A 22927-nucleotide genomic window follows, 5' to 3' on the forward strand; every position below is an offset into this window, starting at 1 on the left:
ATTTTCTAGTACGTACCACATACTACTGAGTATTTATGTAATAGTCATGCAAGCCTAGGGACCTCTTGCTGTGCCCTCTAGTGATAAAGACAACAGACAATGCATTGCACGACTGTACGCACAAGACACTCTGCCAGCTTCACTTTACCCGCTAGATGTGCACCTTGCTACTTTCCTGCTCTTGTGCGGGTCGGTCCCTGACTCTGCTCAGAGGCAACGAAGTGGGTCCCCAGTAGAGAATAAATAGGCCGTGAAAACATACTATTGTGGTCCTAGAGGTAGGAAAAATTGGTTTGCTCATGAAATGCCAAACTGACAAAGAACCGCTAGGTCTTATATGAAAACGCGCATATAAGTAGTACATTCTACAAGGAAAAGTACTTCTATGGCTGCTGAGAAGCAAATAAATGCTTAATCTAGCCTCTTTTGACCTAGAATCCTTACAGCTGCTCCAAGGACCAGTCTCTTATTTTCTTTGAGGACGAGTGAAAATGTAAAAAAAAAATCAAAGAATCTAATGATAGCTACCTAGGTGGCTCCATTCAGAGTCGGGGGACCAACATCACATTTAGAGGGCACGTGAAGTGTGGTTCATAGTCGTGCAGTGGCCGTTGGCACCACGAGAAGGCTAAAAATCTGTAACTACATTAAATAACCTAAATGTAAGGAAGGATTTCTTCTTTAATTCTCCATGATCTAAAGGGTGTAACAAATAAATGTATATTACTTTCCTGTTTTATTTGGTATTATTAGGTCAAGTGCCTGGTTGCAAAAGACTTTTTACAGGTTTACCAACAACTTACAGGGGACTTATAGCCCACCCATAGCTTACTATTGGTTGTCACTAATGTCATTCTCATTTGCTTACTACTTATTAGATTGCTTTCCCTGTTCACCTTGTGTTTGTCCTTCCTCTTGAGCTGCCCCTTTTTTTTTTAACTCCTTGAGAGTACATGTGTTTTCCAGCCTCCTTCTAGGATGCTTCGCCTCCTACTGCACCCTTTGTTGCCCTTCTTGTATGCTGCTTTTACCCTCTACTCACCAACTTTCTGTTGCCTCTGTGCCCCCACCACCCACCCCACCATCCAGTCCAGCTCCCACATTGCTTTCCACGCCTACAGTCTATTTAAAAAAAAAAAAAAGTCTTTCGGTTGGGCTACTAAGCAACTAATTGCGGTTGGCCATATGCCTTTAAAAAACAAACAAAAAAATATACACTTCTTTTCCTTATCAATTTACTAATCAATCTCAGATCGGTAAATTTTAAAAAAAATGGCACTCACGTCATTTTTTACATATTTCATGTGTAATGAAGCATACACACCTCAGCACACATGCTCGCCTGCAAAATGACCCTGCTGCATCAGCACCTTATTTTTGTTTTTTATTTTGGCCATGCTGAACAGCATCTTGCCTCTGCTGTACAGGTTAGCCCAAAACACATTTGCAAAGCCAATAGGCCCGACAGCAAGACTTATTTGTCCCTGCTTGTTATTTAAAGTCTACTTTGTTGTACTACTATTAAAGTTTAATGGGATTCTTTCCTCAAACCAGAAAATAGTTTAAAACCGGTTTGGTATGAGCAAGAAGTTGTTTACTCTCATTGAGCAGAAATTGGTAAAGTACTTTTCAGTTTCTATGTGATCAGAGATTCCTAACCTGCAAAAGATATGATAGTTGTTTGCAGCTTGCCTGTGTTTTGTTTATTGTCCCGTTTAAAGCGGATCATTCCGTTTTTTTGTAGGTTTGTGATTGAACTCTGTGAACCGATTCAAGTGAAGCAGTTGGATATTGCGAACTATGAACTCTTCTCCTCCACTCCGAAGGACTTTCTGGTCTCCATCAGTGACCGGTATAATGCTTTCTTCCTTGGTTCAGCATGACACTGTATAAAGTTAACTCAATGGCTATGATCATACTTCCCTAACTATCATAATCACTTTTAATGTTGCTTTGATGAGCTTGAGAAACAGGACAAAACTATCTGTGTATACATTTTATTTTTAGGTACCCAACAAACAAGTGGGTTAAGTTAGGAACTTTTCATGCCAGAGATGAGAGGACTGTCCAAAGTTTCCCTTTGGATGAACAGATGTATGCCAAATACGTTAAGGTAATCACTACTCTGTCCTCTGCACTTTATTTTATGTTAATAAGTCTCATTACATTCTACCTCTTCTTGGAACGTATCATCTAGAATCTATTTTTTTTTTCTTTGCAATTAGTATATATCATTAAATCTTATTCTAATTGTTACAGGTGTGTGATTTAAAGCTGCAGTCCTATGGTATTTAGTAATATATGTGTCAAACATATATTACGATCATCATTATTATAGATGCCGCTGTCGTTGGTCATTTAAAGTTGTTGTAGTTGTCTTGCTGCTTGATTTTGGCCACTAAATTAACATTCAACCCTAAACACTTGGCCCTGTGTGATCGAGGGCAGCAGTTTGAACACTTGTGATTCATAATAAAAATAAAGATTTGACATTTGGCCATCTTTAGTAGTTAGTTCCTTCAGATGAGTTCCACCTCCCACACTCCGCTTTCTATGAAATGGATATGTTCAGTTTTATTGTGCCTGTAAGAGTTACAAAAATGAGGAAGGACATTTTGGATTAATGTATTTCAAGACACAAATTCAAAATCTCGGTCTGTGCTCAAAGATGTTATTACAGCTTAAATGTATATTGCAGAAATGCGTTCTTCTCACCCCCCCCCTTTTATGAAAACGTCAAAATAGCATTTCAATTGTTTTTGTAGGAATATAATGTATTCATTTCTTTCTCCCTTTTAGCCCATAGCTATGTAGGGCAAAGGACATGCAGTTTAAGCCAACTCACGTTTGTCTCGTCTATAAAAAACAGTGAGTTCTATGTTAGTACGAGGACAAGTGGAGTCTGTTCTCCAGTATTTGGGCATTCACAGATGTGTATGTTTAAATGCTTTTTTTGTTGCTGGACTCTGTTTCTGTCCTTTATTGCATAGTTACTTATAACTAAAAGTATATGAATTCAGTAGCCTATCCACAGTTGCAAATGAGCTTCTCCTTAAAACTTTTCCTAGAGTAAACATTGTTTGTATGATGTCGCTCCAAGGAGAGTCAAACCCCAGAAATGAGTAACTTGGTCATCCAGTTAGTGTAATAGTAATGATTGCTCTGGTACACTCGGATCTGCCCATAGCCACACAGGATACTGTCTGGTGTCCCCTGGCTGCTGTCCGATCCCATGAAAATCCCTCCCACCCCCACAGGTGTCAGAGCTAGTTCCACCATCCGCTGATCTTTAATCACTCTTCAGCTTCAGTTCAACTTCTCCCTCAAGCAAATTTCCTCTTTTTTTGTAACCTTGTATTGGGCATACCATTAAATATGTCACAATCCTAAGTGGTGAGAGATTCTGGAAGGCAGACAATACAAAACTGTCAAGTTTTTTTCACAACTGGACACCTATCAAACAAGCCAGCACTGTAGCTGAAAAGGTAGGTGTGAGAGGTTGGCGGTCCACTAATTAAAGTGGGCACCTTGCACCAGTTCAGACAATACTTATGGTGATTTAAGAGGTCATAGATACCCTTAGAAAGCTATCCAAGTGGTAGCTGTGGGGAGCAGCCTTCAGGCTTAGTCTTGAAGGAATGTTGAGCAGATTGTTTTACCAGATTGCAACCTTATGGTATTGGTTAAATGAAAGGAGAACCACACAGTAGTTATAAAAATATGTATTTATTATTATAACACTACTTAGTTCGATACAGTTTTACCTACACGGAGATAATCACAAAGCACACAATACTTTACCACAGAAATAACAGTAAGTAGGAATAATACACAATGGACCCCGGGGGACCAAACCATATACCAAATAAGTGGTAAAAGTGACACGACTCATCAAGACAGTGTCTAGAGGATGTAGAATCGCTGGCACCCCAAGTAACCACCCAAGGTGAGCAAGTAGGGACCCCACGTAGGACAGGTGAAGTGTGGGAACACAACTGCGTGCTCCGTACAAGTCTATGGGAAAGTCGTGGCTGAAGTGTTAGAGTTTAAGGACCCTTCCCAGTGGATCATAAAAGGTTGAAGAACCACCCAACCCGTGTATACCGAGGTACCAAAGTTACATATCCCAGGGAAGCCGGGTGCATAGGGCTGAAGTGGTGTCGGAAACCGTTGTCGATCTCAATGGGAGACTTCAAATGAGTGCCACTGCTGGATGGAAGAAAAGTGTCAGATGGAATCCAAAGGTGGATTCTTGTTGAAGGGAACCTGAAAGCAGAGGGGCAAAGCCTGGGTCACTCAAGAGTGACCAGAGGCTCAGTAGACGAATGCCCACCGGTGTCTGGTGCTTCAGGTGCGTTGATGGAGACCTTTACTCCGCAGCCACGGGGACCAGGAGACGTCGAGGACGACCAGGAGCCGGATACGAGCTGTCCCACAAAGAATGTCGTGTGCTGGGGGGTCGCTGTCCGGCGGGAGCACCAACAAGCCTTGGCAGCTGCAACCCACAAAGAAGGTCAAGAAAGGTTATGGTCTGGACCAGCAAGGTCCAGGAGACTCACAATAGCAAGGGGAGTCAGGGCAGGCCTAGAGCAACCAGGGGAGCCCAAGAAAGGCAGAGATGACCCTCAAGTGGACTCACAGGCCGCAGGCACAGGAGTTGCGAGAGGACCTTGAGCAATTTCACCAAACACCGGCTTGCAGAGCACTCAGTGCGAAGAGGCCGAAGCTCTTGGTTGGAAATGGTGCCAGTGGTTAGGGTTACTCGTAGCCCAATGCACTTGTTCGGTAGACGCCAACAAGCACATGCACTTGCAAAAGTATGCAGTGCACAGGGGTTTTTGGTATTTCAACCCCCACAAGGGATTCTGACCTCCAACTTGGTGAGCGGATGGCTCGGACCTCGAGGGATGTGGAACCCACTTCCTGTGTTGCTGGAGCCTTCGGAGTCCACAGACTCGGGATCAGCAGACCGGTCAGTTGCGTTACAGTGCCTGCGAATGCAGGGGAGTGACTCCTTCACCCCAAGGGAGACATCTTTGGTTGTCCTCTATGCTTTACAGGTCCTGAACAGAGCCTGTATGGTGCACAGGCACAGACAATGCTTCAGGCTGAGAGAGAGAGAGAGACGAAGTCCATAGTGTCCAGGCGGTCGAAGTTCAGTAGTTTCTTTATAAGAATTATGTCAACGCTGAATCTAGGGTCCTACAGCCAGGTAAGCCCTTAAGTACCTACGGGAGAGGGTTGGACAAATTCAGGGGACTCTCCCAGTGGAGTGTTAGGACAGTGGGGAGGGTACTCCCATGTCCTTTTTCCAGTTTCACGCCAGAGCAAGAGAAAACGGCTCCCAGGACTGGTTTGAGCTAGAGTACGCACAGGGACACCAAATGTGCCCCTCATGCCGACTTTCAGGTGCTAGCAAGCATACCCACTCTGCCCTAATACACTAAATCCTGTCTGAGAGGTGGTAACACCTCCCTGTGATATGATGCCTATTGTCCTGCTTTTCCCTGCTCGAGCATGGCTCCGCAGCAGGAGGGCAGAAATGTGTCCCTGGTTGGCAGCAACCGTTTTGTGCTGTCCGGGTCGATAAGGCTGGTACCGGGAAGACCATCAACCCCACGAAGCTCACTTCTGAGGGGTGGAATCATACCTCCCACACCAGTTACCGGTGTGGGGGTCGGATTCCAAGATGTTTGAAACCAAAGACGATAGGGTTGTGGTCAGCCGTTTTAGAGTTGGTCATCACGCATTCGCTTAATGCCACTCTATATGTCGTAAATGGCTGCCTCACTGACCACCCCGGAGAATGGACTCTGCAGGCTGCAGGGGTGTCCTGCTCATGCAGTGGCACCCTCTCACTTAGAACCTAGCACCCTGCCCCCAGGATTGTAAAGGCCTGCTAGAGGGGTTACTTATAGGCTTTAAGTGCAGTGACCCTTAGATATAGGCAACATATCTAAAGTAAGTGGTGCATGCACCAGGTTACACAGGCTTCAATGGCTGACGTGTCGTTCCATTTTGCATGGCCTCTCATGGGTGTCCTAATACATGCTTCAGCCCATGGGATGCCTATGGGGTATCTACACCCTGGGTATGTGGTGCCATATACTAGGGACTGACAAGGGTACCCCAGTATCCAATCTGGAGTGTACCTAAGTAAATATCATTACAGTTTAGGGAGAAAGCAGATAGACTGGGGTCCTGATTAGCAGGACCCCAGCCAGACTAGTCAAAAACAGTATTACATTGAGCAAAAAGTGGGGGGTAACCATAAGAAGCAGATCCTACTTTCCTACAGTAGGTGAGGGGATGCATTCGGTAGTTAGAGAGAAAAATAAACACCTACCTGTTTGATGCACAAAGATTTTCAAGTAAAGAAAAAAAGACTACAAAAAATGTTTTTAAAGTGGAAAAAAAGCCAAATATAGGATGGCTGGCCTGAGGGATATTTGCTCACAGTTAAAAAGGAACTACTTCTTCTGTACATTGTTGGACAGTGGGGCTGACAACTGTTTAATGGGACTCTGGCAAAATTCTCACGTGAAATGTAACTTCTATTCTATGGGAACCGTTTCCTCTTATAGGCATCTACCATTTTCACGCAAGAAAATGTTGAATACAAAATGTGCTTGGAAATTCAGCATGTAAGTGGATATTTTGTTTGAGCAGTAAAGGATAAAATATCCAAGAAACACAATGTGATTGTACTGGGGTATCATATATACAGCGCTTCGTCAAAAAACTGAGCTCAGAATCACATCAATGGTTAATACTCCACTTGCTGTGCCAAGGGCACAGCAGGCTACACAGTAGGTAGCCTCCTTTACATCACTTGCCATTACGTCAATGGTCACTTTAAAAAAATTGGTTAAGTTTATTGAATTAAAAACAGGGAAGTTAAATTAAATTCAGAAGGGAGGTCATGTAAAGTCGCGGAAGGTGATTTATTGTCGGGGATGTAGTAACGTGCAATAGCATTTCAGGTTTGCCCTGAAGATCCTTCAGTGACTCCATTTAAGAGGGATCCTAATTCAAACATTGAGCCTAAAGTGCAGGACACTTCAATGCCACACCTCTTATCACCTGTACAGAGCCTTTCTGACCTTTCAGACATATTTATGCCTGCAGCTCACAAGCTGCACTTGTTGCTTTCGATCAGGTCAGATTTGCAGTATTTCCTCTACATAGTTTGAGATGCTCATTATCAGAAAACAACTCTGAATGTCTGAGTCTCAAGTGGGATTTCAGAAGTTCAGCAGAGGCCTGTTGGGAGGCTTATGTCAAGGATACACTCCAATCTTTTTGAACCTGTTACATTGTCTCCTCTTTGTGTTGCTTTTAAAATATTTTACTGTTACTTTTCTAACCTCATTTACGAACAAACATTATATGCATGTTAATTTCAATCAATCAAAATTACTGTATTTCCAAGAAATACATTCTTGCAGAAATATTGCACATTACCCGATTCATTAGTTAACAATCACAAATTTCATAAAATTAGAAGTGCGCAACATACATTTAGATCAATGTAACCAACACATGACTTTGGCTAATAATAATATAAACACTTAAAATTTACAACACTAAAACACAGTAAATGGTCAGGATTCCAAAAATCCTGCATATGTTAAGATCACATCATAAAGACAAAAGGTGCCAAATTAACCATTATCCTGCAACTTGTTTTGTTCAGGAACAACATTATAGAGTGCAGCATTTGCGGCTCTCTTAGTCAACATTATTAATGGGTCAAATGTCCCATCTCCCACGTGGCCTTGCCTGAACATCCTCTTAATGTGAACAGGACTCAGTAAGGTATTCAGCGCGGTCTCACTTAAGTTAAACATATTTTTTTCCAAAATTAAAAATAAGGATAACCAATAACCAGCAGCTTGCAGCTCATTTTCCTCACATGAGCGTATAAAGTGCACAGTGCATAGTTGCTTATCTCAATCATGAAGTATTCTCTTAATAATCCTTGCTAATGGAGTCACCTTTCACATCTTCCAACCTATCGAGGCATCCTCTTAGTGGAGCAATATTTGTTAGCCAATTTAAGATGCCACGCTACCAACGTAAGTGCCTGGCAACCTTTGTTCTTAAAACACTGAGGAAAAAAGCCTAGCCTGGATGTTACAATATTTCGTAGGTATAACCATTTTAAACCCATTTCTTTTAACTGAATCCCGTACTTTTTTAATACAGGCCAGAGAATCTTCCTTTCCTCGAAGAAGAGCATACATTCCATCAATAGATGATCAGTGAATATTTCCTACGACTCTTGCAGGGCCGTTGGCCGTGGCACTTATCTACATTGGTTTTTAACCCCGATATTCGCCAACCCGGGTCAATTCCCACCATCACCGCCAGAATTTCATTCTGTAGAGGCTTGTCTGGAATTGTATATAGGTACGGAATGAAATCCATGCTCTCATGCAAAGCTAAAAAAGGGGATAACTGAACTCTTTGCTTTGAAATACTGAAGGGTTCTCTCTCCAACTGGTTTTGTAGCGCATTGTCTTAGGGTGCTCTTCATTTGAATAACTTGAGCTACTCTACCTCCCTCAGTGCACAAGTAAGGAGCTTCCAGGCGCTCCAAAATTTCTATCACAGGATTACTCCTAGTGGGGAGGTTGCCAATATCTAGGGGAAAATTAGCATCAACAGTTTATCGCCAGGGGCCCCATTTTTAATCGAGAAATAAAAACGTAAAGCTCTGACGTCCACCAGTACACGCCAGGCTGCTGTTCTCAACTCCCTTCTTACGGCTTATATCATAGCATTTTTTGGTAAATCAAGGACCAGTTTCAACTAATTACTTTCTCAGCGTTCCCATGCATCCCGCCTATCCATTGCCAGCACCTATGCACCCCAAAATCCTAGGGTATTAATTTGCTATGTATCACTTTACCTAGTGGGTCAGAGGTATAGCTACCAAATTTGCGGTTGAACTTCTTCAGACCGGTCACTTTGGTTGATAGTACAAGTTTACGGGAAACCACACGTTTATCCCACCTCAATCATAACAAAAGATCATTCCCAGATACTTACACTCTCTAATCTGTTCCAACCACACATTACCAAGAACCTAGCAAAATTATTTTTCTTTCTGGCAAACAACAAGGCTTTAGATTAATCAACATTTATCGCCAATTTATTTTCAAGATAATTAGAGTTCAGGGCAATTTCATTTTCTTTGGTGATCTATTAACTTTAGAATCATCACCACCAGGACGTCCATGTACCTGAAGCAGCTGATATGCCTGCCCCCAATCTTAGAAGAGTAACTGTGTGTATCACATAACTTCTGGGGGTGGTTCACAATGAACAGGCTAAACAGCAAGGGTGCTAAAATGCACCCATGCCGTAAGCGATTCTCAACTGGATTTTCCTCGACAGGCTTCCCTGTTCGTCTAGATCTACTTGGACCCAGTTGTCACTATGCATTTTCAACAATAGGCTTAACAGTGCTCCAGATATATTCTGCCAGACCATACCTCTGGCAACCCTGTCGAAAGCCGCTCGGAAGTTAATGAAGCAGCAGCAAAGGCCACCTACTGACTTCATTGACTTCCTTGTGACTAACCACATCATGAAACGGTGGTCCATCGTAGAATGCTTTGGCCTGAAGCCTCCTTGCTCCACAGGGACCAGTCCAGAATCCAAACCTCAAGCAGTTAGGTGCTTTGACAAAGTTTGAGCATAAAGTTTAGAAGGAATATCGAGGAGGTAAATCAAACAATAGTTAGCAGGCTGATCAAGTTCTCTTTTTTTGTGTGGATGGGCTTCAGTATGGCTCCTTTCAAGGAAACTGGGAGGATGCCTGTTAGCGTTACCCTTTGGAAGCACACACTCAACGTTAGTCCCCATTTCTTAGGATCTTTCTTAAATATCACTGATGGAAGCCCATCCGGGCCACCAACCTTGGTGGCTTTCATATTACTGATTATTTCGATACCATTAACGCCGTCTGAGTACTTGCAATCACTTCTGTCTCCACTTCAGAGATGGCCTGGAGCACCGACAAATTTCCAGAGTTTCCGCTACTATATAACGAATATAAAAGTGTAACGATCTTCCTCACTTATCTGCTTTTCTAGAGAGGATGTGGTGAATGAGTTACAGAAATCGTTAGCCGCCAAAAGCGCTTACTATTTTTGTCAACAATGGCAGATATCATTAACTCCCAATTTAACCTGTAAAGCTCTTATTACAGACGCATAGGTTTCGTGTGGCGATTTTTGCAGCCACCATTGTTTTAATTTAGGTTACATAACTAGGATTTGACTTGAAGTGGTGACAACTCCTATTTGCCATTCTTCTACCTTCCCGACAATCATCATCTACACAGGTATTTCATTTACCTCTTGTTCTACTAGATGAAACAGGGCCCCCCTTTGCCAGTTGGAAGTAGGCTAGCAATTGCTTTGTTAACCCGTAGTACCAATCCAATGCACCTTGACCAGCTGCCAGGTCAAGATTCTCCAATTTTATCGAGGAAAGAGCCTGCAATGCGTCCTCGGTAATCAAAACTCACATTCTCTTTCGGTAAGCTACTTCAAGAGATGAGATGACACTTGAACAGGGCAAGAAATCTTCTTTGAACTCCAAACTAAGGGCAAAATGATCACTAGGTCCCATATCTAAGACTCTAAAAAATGTTACCCCGATTAAACTGCTGTACTGCAACCAGCTGATAGTCAGTGGGCAAATTACTAGTAACTTGCTTGAAGGTTCTTGCAGCAGGAATATAGTCATTACATCATCAATTAACATTGATCCTTTTATGTTTATTTTACATTGAGATGAAAGATTCATGTGATTTATTTAGAACAGTTTTATAACCATAATAAAGGGCTTGCATGCCTATGGCAGTTTGGTGTGTACCAGCATTGAGCTCTCTAATAGACCCCTTATGCATTTTATTCTAGTTGGTTACAGTAGTAGCAGCTCATTTGGTGCAAGGGGGTATGTGGAGAGTCCATACCAATAAACACCTGAAAAAGGTTGACAGAATAATAAGAGGGGTGAAAGAAAAAAAAAACAGGGAGTGGGGTGGAGAATCAGTGGCATGGAGGGGAAAATGAGAAGAAAGTGGAAGGGTTCGAGGTCACCAGGATTAGAGACATCTGGCATCTTCTGAAAGTCCTCCAGCCAGTCACTAACCCAGTACGAAGAAGCACATCTTGCAGCTAGAGAAGTGTCCAAGTAGGGTCCACTATTTAAATTCAGGACTTAGTATAGTAAAGAGGGAGGAAGGTTGAAAAAAGGGCATGAGTGACCCCCAAAGGAGGAGAGAAGAGAAGGACCTGCAGGTGAAGGAGAACCATGTGCTTGAGATTTATTCTCTGGACCATTTAAGCACAGATATATATCTTAAGAGCGGGTCAATGTTTCCTTCAAGGCTGCTTTCCATCAGTCTTATTATATAGTTTTCTGTAACATCAAGTCCCAGTTGGTCACCATTGTCATAGCGGCCCCTTATGCCTCTCTTCGTGTCTAACAAAATCTACCCATGCTGGAAGAATATTACTGGTGAGCGCTTTACTTAGTTCTTTTTCATTCTTTGGCTTACTTTATGGTGCGTTATGTCCACTTTCTGGAGTTCTTCTCTTTGCTGTTGCTTGCCCTGCTTGCAGTCAAGGAAATTTGGTACTTGTCAGGTGTTAATTATGTGGGAATGAATGCTCCTATCTGAAAGAAACAGGTTAGTATTAGATTCCTTACCGTAGACTATCCCCAGACTTCAGTCTGGATCCGGAAGTTTTTGCGTAGCAGTACCTCTGCGCGTCAGTAGGTGTCGTCTGCGGCTCCGCGTCCGTCGTTGGTGCCGGGATGACATTGCCGGAGACGCTGCCCTCGCGCGCTGACGTCCGTTCTTCTTTTTTCTGCGCCAGCAAGCGCCGATTCGGAAAAAGTGGTACGCTTAGTCAATTTTTGACTAAACTTTTTCGATCTTTTTGATCGTTTTTTCGAGTCGAACGACTCTATCGGTGCCGGTAGGGATGCCCGGGTTCAAACCCTGTGCCGACTGATGTCGGTTACCAACCCCCATCGCCGGTGCCTGCATTGCCTGCGGCCCCAACACGATGATGACGTTGAAGGCTAGACGGGAGTGGTCCTGTAAGCACCTCGAGCTCCGGCAGTCGGCCCGTGCCGCTCGAGGTCCCCGTCGCGGCTCCTCACTAAGGTCCTTAAACAGCAGGCAAGCTCTTCAGAGCCTCTTATGCCGTTTAATGAGGCCTTGACTGACGTTCTTTTGGGCACTTGGTCCAGGCCCGCTACAGGTCCCCCTGCAGATAGGAATGTGGCCAGATGCCACAGTCCGGCACCGGGCGACCCTTGCTTCCTGTAAGAGCCAGGTCATCCAGGCCTCTAACTCCCAGACCGCATTCCAGACAGCCCCGCCTGATCGGGAATCCAAAAGGTACGAACAGTATGGTAAAAAGATATTCTCCTCACGGAGTTTGGGGTTGCAGTCAATTAACACTGCGTTACACCCACTCTCTGTGGGACACGGTCGCAGACGTGCTGCCACAATGTCCGGAGGAGGCCCAGACTAAACTCTCCCAAGCCCTTGCGGAGGGTCGAGATGCGGCACGGTATTCCATCTGATGTGGGCTAGATACAATGGACTCGCTAAGCTGGGCGATTGCAACGACGGTGGCGGTTCGCCGCCACGCCTGGCTGAGGTCCGCCAACTTTTCGGCTGATGCTCAGAACACCCTTATGGACATGCCGTTTGATGGCCGTCGCCTTTTTGGCGACAAGGCAGACAGTGCGCTTGAGCGTTTTAAGGACTCCAGGGCTGCGGCCAAGTCCTTGGGCCTGTTGGCCTGTCGGCCTGCGCCAGCAACCTGCTGCCTTTCGCTCCTTTCGTGGCCAAGGAAGGGGTGCGCCCACATGTCCTGCCAGCCACGGGCCGCGGACTAACATCCAGCGCGGTGGCAGACGTGGAAACCGCAGTGGAGGTGCCAGGGTACAACGGCGAGGCCAGTCCACATCCACCCCCGCAGCATCCGCCTCAAAGCCCTCCTAGTCCGAGCTTTCAAGCCCATTTGACGCGGCAGGGTTCGCCATCACCTCCTCCACGGGCGCACCATCACATCGGACAGGTGGGTGCTGTAAATCGTCCGAAAGGGGCTACTCCCTCCCCTTCAAGGCGACCCCTCCAGCGACGCCACCACAGTACCACCGTGTGTCGGGGGGATCACTTGCAACTTCTGCAAGAGGAAGTATAGGCCCTCTAGGCCAAGGGGGCCATCAAGCGCGTTCCGGGGCCAGAAGTAGGGTGTGGTTCACATCCAGGGGATATTCATCAATAGTCATAATCTATGAATAATCCCTGGATGAGAACTAAGATTACAGTTAAGTAACTAGTCCTTGTTACTCCCACTATTTTCTGGTTCCCAAGAAGGGCAAAGGGGGCCTACACCCTATCTTTTACCTGCAGAACGTCAACGGCTTCCTCCAGAAGGAAAAGTTCAAGATGCTGACTCTGGCTCAGGTCTAAGCTGCCCTGGACCCTGGAGACTGGATGGGAGCGTTGGACTTGGAGGACGCTTATTTTCACTCCCCCGTCCTGCCGGCCCACCGGCGTTACCTGCGGTTCATGGTAGGCCACTAGCACTTTCAGTTTACCGTGCTCCCCTTCGGCCTTACTAGCGCCTCACGGGTGTTCACGAAAGTGATGGCGGTGGTCGCAGCTCATCTGCGCAGGTTAGGGGTTTCAGTCTTCCCCTACCTCGATGACTGGTTGTTGAAGGCGGGCTCGCCCCAGACAGTCAGCCACCTCCAGACTACGGCCGACCTCCTGCACCTGCTCGGGTTCTCCATCAATGTGCCGAAGTCACACCTGTGTCCCTCTCAGAAGCTCCTCTTCATCGAAGCGGTTCTAGACTCGGCACAGTTTCGGGTTTATCCTCCCGAACAGCGGGTTCGGGATATTCAGGCTCTGATTTCGATCTGTCAGCCTTTATCCCGAGCCTCGGTCAGGTTGACGCTGCGGCTTCTGGGGCGGATGGCCTCTTGCATCCTTCTGATGCATCACGCCTGGTGGCAGATGCGGGCTTTGCAGTGGGACCTGAAGTTTCAGTGGGCCCAGCACCAGGGCAACTTGTCCGACCACGTCTTGATCTCAGAGGGCAGTGCAAGACAGTTGCAGTGGTGGCTCAGGGACCGCAATTGGGTCAGCGGCAGGTCCCTCTCCCTACCCCAACCGGAGCACGTAGTTATGACCGATGCGTCCCTCCTGGGCTGGGGGGGCCACATGGGAGAGGCGGAGATTAGAGGCCTCTGATCTCCGGCGGAGTCCTGGCTCCACATCAACCTTCTGGAGCTGCAGGCGATCCGGCTTGCACTGAAAGCAGTCCTCCCCTCTGTCCGGGGGAATGTAGTGCAGGTGTTCACGGACAATACCACCGCCATGTGGTACTCCAACAAACAGGGCGGGGTGGGGTTGTGGACCCTATGCCAGGAGGCTTTGCGCCTCTGGCAATAGCTGGAACATCAGGATGTGACCCTGGTGGTTCAACACCTGTAAATGTATGTGTCTTGTAAAGCGCACTGCTGCCCTGAGGCGTCATGGCGCTGTAGACCGCTGGGGAACCCGTCCTTGCTATCCCTGTGAGATAGTCCCTACTGGGTATCTCCAAGGTGAAACCAGGCATCCCCGGCGAATGTGGGGGGCCGTTGTAGAAATGAGGCAAGCTAATACCCAGAGTTGCCTAGTGTGATCCCTGGTTAGAGTAGGCACCAAGGCGAGAATTATCGAGTCCGCTGACCCTGGTCCACGACCCTGCCGCGTCGGGAATTGAACCCTGGTCCCGGACCGTTCTCTGCTTCCGGCTCTGCCGCCTCTAACCAGTGAGCCACTCCACTCCAGACCTGGCAGGTTCCAGGGCGGACCAACTCAGCCGTCGGTGCATGATAAATCACGAATGGCGTCTGAACTCGAACGTGGCGCAAGGCCACTTTCAGCAGTGGGGAGAGCCTTGGTTAGATCTATTCGCCACAGAAGAGAACGTGCAATGTCGTCAGTTCTGCGCGTTGGAATTTCCAAGGCGGCACTCGCTCGGAGATGCTTTTTGTTGCGAGTGGAGTTGCGGTCTGTTGTACGCCTTTCCGCCTATACCACTTCTGCCCAGATTGCTGAAGATCAGACATGACCGGGCCCTAGTCATCCTTGTGGCTCCGGACTGGGCACGAAGATTCTGGTATCCCGAGCTACTCAGCATGTCTGTCGATCCCCCGATTTGTCTGCCTCTTCAGGAGGACCTTCTGTCGCAGCAGCAGGGGACGGTCCTCCACCCGAACCTGTCCAGTCTCCACTTACATGCTTGGAGATTGAGCGGCAGCAGTTGAGGCCATTTGACTTGCCTCCTGAAGTCTGCAATGTAATTCTGGCAGCCAGGAGTCCCTCCACAAAATCGTTATACGACTGCAGATGGAACAAATTTGTGGCATGATGCACAGCAAAGGCTGTGTATCCACTCTCTGCCCCCCTCTCTGAGGTTCTCCGCTGTCTTCTTTCTCTTGCCCAGCAGGGCTCTGCTCTGGGCACTATTAAGGGCTACCTCTCTGCCATTTCCGCCTTCTTAGAATCAAACATTTTATTATGCGGCCAAATATCATTGTACACAGCCCAGCTGCCTACATCGACTCGCCGGCAGGGCGTACTCAAGCAGATATCACACACAGCGTCTGGACCTACAACCCGGAGGTCGGTCCCGCGTGGCTGAGGCAGTAGCAACCCCCCACCGGATGCACTTTGTCCGCAGTTTTTACAGAGGAAAAGTCCAACAGAAACAGAGAAAGACATCGCAAACAACCCCGTTGACCCCCCTCTCAGCCCCACTCCCCTCAACCCACCCACCCCTGCCCGGTCCCGCCCACCCCACTCCGCATCAGACATAACTAGGATCCGCCATCCCATAAACATGCCCCTTTCCTGGCCACACAACTCCCAGCGTCTCAAGTGCCTGGCACGGCACCCACCGGCTCCAAGTGTATGAGCTGTAGTTTTTGCAGGTACTTCGGGCATGTTACTTCCCGAAGGTCTTTGGACAGGAGCTGCAGAAACGGCGCCCACAGGGCAGCATATTCCATGCCCCTACCATCTATTCTCAGAGAAAGACGTTCCATAGCAAGGGCGTGCCACAACCACATCAGCCAATCGCGCAGGTCAGGCACTTCCGGGGAGCCCCATCGCGCCAGCAGCACATGTCTGACAGCCAGTAAGGCCAGCGCAAGTTGCCGCCCAGCCAACAAGCGTAGTGGAAAACAGGTAGGATGAGGTAGTCTGAGCAATGTATGTTCGGGGAGCCTGGGCAATGTGATCTGGAATGCGCTGTCTAACTCATCAAGCACCATCTTCCAATAACGTTCTAATTTCGGACAACGCCACAGCAAGTGAAGAAGGTTCCCGGACATCCCACAACCCCTCCAGCAGAGACCTGATTTTGCCTTATCCCACTTTGTGACGCAGGCTGGCGTGTAGTACCAGTATGTCGCTGTTTTATAGGCCGACTCAGTTTCAGCCGTGTTAGAGGTCGTGTGATGCGCACGATAGAACACTTGTTCCTATTCCTTGGACGAGAGGGGACGCCCCAACTCCACCTCCCACCGCACCTGCGCCTTCGTGCGCTGCTTCAGAGAGCAGCGTAAGATCATAGCATATGCCCCGTTGCTGGGGTAGCCATGCGCTATACAAGATTCCGTAACATAACATAACATAACATATAACTCGGAGATAAGGCTCCGGTCGTCTTTTTTTACACACGAGCCAGCGCTCAAACACTGTAAGAGGCCGCAACATAAGGGCCACATTGGCCGGGCGGGTCTCCCAGTGCGCTACTTGTGCGTGGAAAAAGACATCTTCCTCATCCAGTGGGTAGTACTCCGACCGCAGCACAGGGAAGGGGATCAGACCCTCCAGGTCAAAGAGCATGCCCACCCTCTTACAACCTTTCTCCCGCCAGTGATCGAAGACCGGCGATGCACGTCCGGGGGGAAAGTCAGGGTTGTCTACGATCGGCGTCATTGGCGAGGGGAAGGAGGTCCACCCCTTACGAGGCGCCAACTGGTCCCAGGCCTTCAGCGTCTGTGATTTCACCGGCGAGGAGTACAACGCCCATGCCCTATTTTTGCACGGCAACCAAAGCTCTCTAGATATTGCATCCTGCCACCGTTTGATCCATGAAAAGCCAGTGTTTACTGGACATGGGTCTATTCCACTCTACTACGTATCGTAGGCAGGAGGCCTGGAAGTAGGCCAAGAGCTGCGGGAAGCCCAAACCACCGTCTGCCTTCGGGGAAGTAGTCGTTTAGAACATAGCACGTGGACGCTTATTGTTCCAGAAGAACTTATTAAGCAATCCCTGGAGTTTCTTCAGCGCGCCCTTCGGCGGCGTCAGAGGCAGCATCTGAAACGCGTAAAGAGTTCCGGGGAGGATGGTCATCTTAACGGTCGCCAACCTGCCAAACCAAGCTAAGTTGAGGCGGGACCATTCTGATATGGATTTGGTGACCTGCTAGATCAGTCCGGTATAATTCGGAGAGAGCGTTTTAGTCAATGTCGGGGCTAGACGAATGCCAAGATACGTGATGTCGGACTGGGTCCAGCGGAAGTCAAAGTCCTTCTGCAGGTCCGTCACCTCAGTAGGAGGAATAGATATAATCAAAATTTGTGATTTAGTAAAGTTAACTTTAAACCTTGCCGCTCTGTTGAAGGCCTGGATCTCTGCGGACAGGTGCCGTAAGGAGGAGGAGGGATTTTGCAGCTCTAAGATAACGTTGTCTGCATAAAGACTAATTTTATGCACGTCTGCCCCAAAGCGGATGCCGGTGATATCGGGTGTGACCTGACTCGCTGGGCGAACGGCTCCATGGAAAACGCAAAGAGGAGCGGCGAGAGGGGGCACCCCTGCCGTGTACCCCTGGCGATGGGAAAGGGAGCTGACTTGCAGCCATTGACTCGAACCACTGCCTTGGGAGCTGCATAGAGGCACTGAACCCAATGCAAGAAGTTGGCACCAAAACCATACGCCCGTAGCACCTGAAAGAGGAAACCCCAGTCCACTCGGTCGAAGGCTTTCTACGCATCGATGGACAGCAGAAAGGCCGATGCACTACGTCCAGCAGATGTAGCAGTCTCTAGGAGTTTTCACCACCTTGCCAGGTGGGTATAAAGCCCGCCTAGTCAGGGTCAATCACTCCGTCCATGAGGGGGCTAAGCCGCGCAGCGAGGATTCCCCGCGAATAGTTTAGCATCTATGTTAAGGAACGAGATTGGCCTATAGGAGCCGCATTCGGCAGGTTCTTTGCCAAGCTTAACGATGACCGGGATGGCCGCGTCAGACATAGTAGGGGTGACCGAGCCAGTGTCAAGGAAAGATTTAAAGAGCCGGGTTAAGAATGGAGCCAATTCCCTGCAGAAGGTTTTGTAAAAAATGGCAGAGAAGTCATCGGGCCCGGGGGATTTGGCCAACTTAATCCGGGAGATGGCAGAGATGACCTCCTCCACGCGGATCTCCGCTTCCAGCTCCTCCACGGCATCAGGGAACAGTGGAGTTAGACCCGCCGCCTCAAGATATTGATTTATATCGGTCGGTAACATCTCCTCCCTCGTGTACAGAATCTGGTAAGAATGGCGAAAGGAGTCAACGATTGCAGCATCATTAGTGTGGGACGTCCCCTGATGATCGCGGATTTTGGTAACGTCATAGGCCTGGGCGCACGCGTAAGCGATGAGTCAGCATCCTGCCTCCTTCATCCCTGCTCAGGTAGAATTTTTGGCACAAGCGCAACCGTGCGTGTTCTACCCTATCCAGGTCCAGGTGCTTGAGCATGCGCCTATTTGTCTCGAGCTCCCTCTATACCCTATGCGCACCCGTCCTCTGATGTATAGCTTCTAGCCCCCGCACTTCGCCCTCCAGCTCCTCTCTTTTCTCCATACGCAGTTTAGCATATGTAGCCGCAAGCACAATGAAGTCCCCCCTGACAACTAGCTTTAGGGCTTCCCAGATTGACGCTACCGCCGTGTCCCCAACTGTATTTTCGGCTAGATAGTGGGTGATAGTGTCCCTGATCTTCGTAACTACGGAGTCAGCGTGCAGCATGGAGTCTCTAAGCTGCCAGCCAGCTGAGGGGGGACGCGGGCTGCTCAGGGAGACCTTTACCGACAAAGGCGCATGGTCGGAGAGCAAGCGGGGGGGGCAATACCGGCCTCAGTAAGGTGAGGCAGATGGGCTTACGTGGCTAGGAAGTGGCGAGACGCGCATAAGTCTTTTGCGCAGCGGAGTAGTAAGTGTAGTCGGGCACCTGGGGATGCTGCAAGCGCCACACCTTCCGCCAGCCATTGCTTCCCCTCCCGGGACCAAGCACTGGCGTGGTACATCCTGTGTTTCGACCTGTCTAGTCCCTCGTCCATCACAAGATTAAAATCCCCACCTATCAAAATGAGCGCGTCGGGGGAAGGAAGACCTGTGCCAAGGCCATGCGCAAGAATGGCTCCTGCTGGGTATTCGGGGCGTATAATGACTCAATGGTGAAAATCGTGTCCCCCCACTGAACCCGCACCGCCAGAAACCTCCCTCCAGTCCTGACCAGCTGGGTCAGGACTTTGCATCTTACACGAGAGCTGAACAGCAAGGCAACCCCATTTTTCTTAGTAGGGCCCGAGGACCACAGCTGTAAGGGATAACGCCTGTCTCGCATGCGCCGCTCATCCTTGGGGAGGAGATGGGTTTCTTGCAGTAGGCATACATCCCCACCCGCATTCTCAAGTAGGGATAGAACTGCTGAGCGCTTCACAGGATTGCTGAGACCTTGAACATTGAGGCTCACCACTTTCAGTTCCCTAGTCATCACACCACAAGCAGGATAAGAACACTATCACACAAAGCTGAATCGGGGATGAGCAGCAAGCGCCGGACCAACCTCCAAGGCACCCTTCCGCCGTAGACCGGGGACAGCCCAGGGCAGACTCCTCCATGAACCCCCAATATCTGATGCGGAGCCCTCCCTCCCTCCCCACCCACCCACCCTCAACGCCCCCCCACATGCAAAACTCAGTCCCAACATTACAGAACAAAATAGGACAAAGAGAAAGCAACATACGAAAGTTCTTAATGCAGGCCTCAAAGGCAAGGGGAGGTGGCACTAGTCGTCAACCTTCCAATTCCCGATGCGGGTCTCACTCACGCAGCAGGACATAGAGTTCAAGCAATACCTGTAGGGGGTGGTCCCCTCCGACGCCAGCAATCCACCCTCCCAGGACCTCACGGCACCGCTGCATCATCGTCCGCTGCTGCCTCCGTCACTAGGGCTACAGAAGCCACCGCCGCTCTCCTCTCTTGGAGGCGTGCCGACGGGTCGGGCCCCCTCGCCGACACAGATCCACCCACTCTCTGCCACTCTGAGGAACGACGTCGCTATCTAGAAGCTGCACCACTACCTTCCCACTCGGGCCCCGGATGGTCTATGCCCAAGAGCTCCATGGCAGCTGTGAGTGAGCGCACTTGGACCAGTTTGTTCTGCCACCGAAAGATGAACGGGTGCCCCCAAGCGTACGCAACGTTGTGCTTCCTCAAGTGAGCGGTGACCGGTCTGAATTCACTCCTTTTCTGCAATGTCGACGCCCCTAAATCCTGGAATAGCAAGGGGCGATGGTCTCGAAACTGCAGGGGAGCAGCAACGGGAGTCACTCAGGATTGTATTCACGGGTGGATGGTGATCTCGAGAGGGTGCTAGACAAGGCTTCAGATGTCGTGGCGCCGAAGGGACTCAGAAACACGTCCTACTCCGCCGCCATCTTGGCCACGCCCCCATTTCCGCCTTCTTGAGGCTTCCTGATCAGCCCTCTTTGTTCAGGTCCCCGGTTGTAAGTAGGTTCTTGAAGGGCATCACTCATATGTTCCCCCCTTTTCCTTTTGTGATGCCGCAGTGGGACTTGAACCTGGTTCTGACTTGACTGATGTGCTCTCCCTTCGAGCCACTTCATAACTGTCCTCTTCGTCGTCTTACTCTCAAGACTGCATTCCTGGTTGCCATTACCTCTGCCAGGAGAGTGAGTGAGCTCCAGGCCCTTTCTTCACAACCCCCTTTCCTTTCTGTCCATCCGGACAAAGTTGTGTTGCGGACGCGACCCTCTTTCCTGCCCAAGGTAGTCACAGCCTTCCACATCGGGCAGTCCATCACCTTGCCCACCTTCGTTCAGCCTCCGCAATCCTCGAAAGAGAAAGAGAGGCTCCACCGTCTGGACCCAAAACGTGCGCTCTCATACTATCTGGATCGCACACGCCAGTTCCGGGTGGATGACCAACTCTTTGTTGGTTACGTGGGCGCTAAGAATGTCGGGCGGTGCACTAACGAACCATTTCTCGATGGGTCCTCTTGTGCATCAAGGCTTGTTATTCTCTTGCAAAAAAGAGCCTCCTGTGGGGCTGCGCGCTCATTCCACTCGGGCCACGTTGGCTACTACTGCCCTGGGTCGGGAGTCCCTTTGCAGGACATCTGTCAGGCAGCTACGTGGGCCTCGCTGCACACGTTTGCTAGACACTACTGCCTGGACAGCCAAGTCCGGAGAGATGGCTTTTTCGGCCGTTCCGTTCTCCAGGACTTTCTAGTGTGATTGTTGGTTCGCAGACCCACCACCGAGGTTGGTATTGCTGGGGTATCTATTCTAAGGTAAGGAATCTAATACTAACCTATTTCTTTCAGATGCACAAGTTACTTACCCTCGATAACGATATATCTGTAAGAAACAGTAGTTAGTATTAGATTCCTTACCGCCCCACCCATCCTCCCCGTTCTGCGAACCGATATCTAGGGTTAAGGTCATCCCTTCTCAGGACTCTAGTTTCATGGCACCAGTGTTGGTTTTTATCATGGCTCTGCGTTTCTGGCGCAGAAAAGCTTTGTATAAGAACTGACGTCAGCTTGCAGGGGCGGCGTCTAAGTACTCCGGCGACGTCATCCTGGCGCCGACGATGGACGCGGAGCCGCAGACGACGCCTACCGACGCGCATGGCTACTGCTACGCAAACATTTCCGGATCCAGACTGTCGCCTGGGGATATTCTAAGGTAAGGAATCTAATACTAACTACTGTTTATTAAAGATATTTTGTTACCGAAGGTAAGTAACTTGTGCTTCTGGTATTATGAGTAAGTAATAAAGAAATAAAGGTAGATTGAGGGAAAACCCAACATTTCCTTACCCAAAAAATGATGTTTTTTCTCAAATGAGCAATCAATCAAACAGCTAATTTGTAGAGCACAACTTGTCACCAGTGAGGGTGTCCAGGTACTGGCACGGTCTAGGTGTTCAGCCGAAGAACCAGGTATTTAACGACTTTTGGAACTCAGGAAGAGATAGTGAGGTTTGGAGATGTAGGGGTAGTTTGGTCCATGTCTTTGCGGCTAGGTAGGCAACGGATCTTCCTCCATTCCCGCTACGTCGGATGTGGGGGGTGTAGGCTAGCAAGAGAGGCAGAGCAGAGCAGTATGGTGGGCTGGTGAAAGTTCAGGCAGTGGTTCATGTAGGCAGGTCTGCAGACTTCTTGAGTGTGAGGGTCAGGCATTTGAACTCCTCTTTCTGAAAGGAGAGTCAAAGTTCTCTGAGGTTAGGGGTGATGTGGATTCGTCTTTGGAGGTCGAGGACGAGACCGGACGTGGCTTTATGTATGGTCTGTAGTACATGGAGGAGGTGGACTGCGTTTCCTGCGTAGTCCAGTTGGCTGCCGATGAGTGCCTGGGTGATTGTGCGTCTTCAGTTCTGAGGTAGCCATTTGACGATCTTGCGAATAATGCGTAGGATGAAGGAGGAGGAGTTGACCTGGGACGGCATTGGTAACTTGTTGTCCAGGATGATGCCTAGGTTTCTAGCGTCTTCACTCTGGGTTGGAGTAGGTCTGAGTTTCATGG

General features: G+C 48.7%; 1 protein-coding gene across 4 annotated transcripts in view; it reads left to right on the top strand.

The window, feature by feature from the left end:
• Window positions 1–22927, top strand: part of SUCO (SUN domain containing ossification factor) — a 696748-nt gene that overhangs the window by 452932 nt on the left and 220889 nt on the right. For all 4 annotated transcript variants that reach the window (XM_086956303.1, XM_086956322.1, XM_086956311.1 and 1 more), the window contains exons 10-11: window positions 1745–1852; window positions 2008–2113. In XM_086956303.1, the coding sequence (XP_086812429.1) occupies window positions 1745–1852; window positions 2008–2113 (214 nt within the window). The remainder of the gene's footprint in view (window positions 1–1744; window positions 1853–2007; window positions 2114–22927) is intronic.

The sequence above is a fragment of the Lissotriton vulgaris genome, chromosome 1_1, assembly GCF_964263255.1.
Source record: "Lissotriton vulgaris chromosome 1_1, aLisVul1.2, whole genome shotgun sequence".
Lineage (NCBI taxonomy): Eukaryota > Metazoa > Chordata > Amphibia > Caudata > Salamandridae > Lissotriton > Lissotriton vulgaris.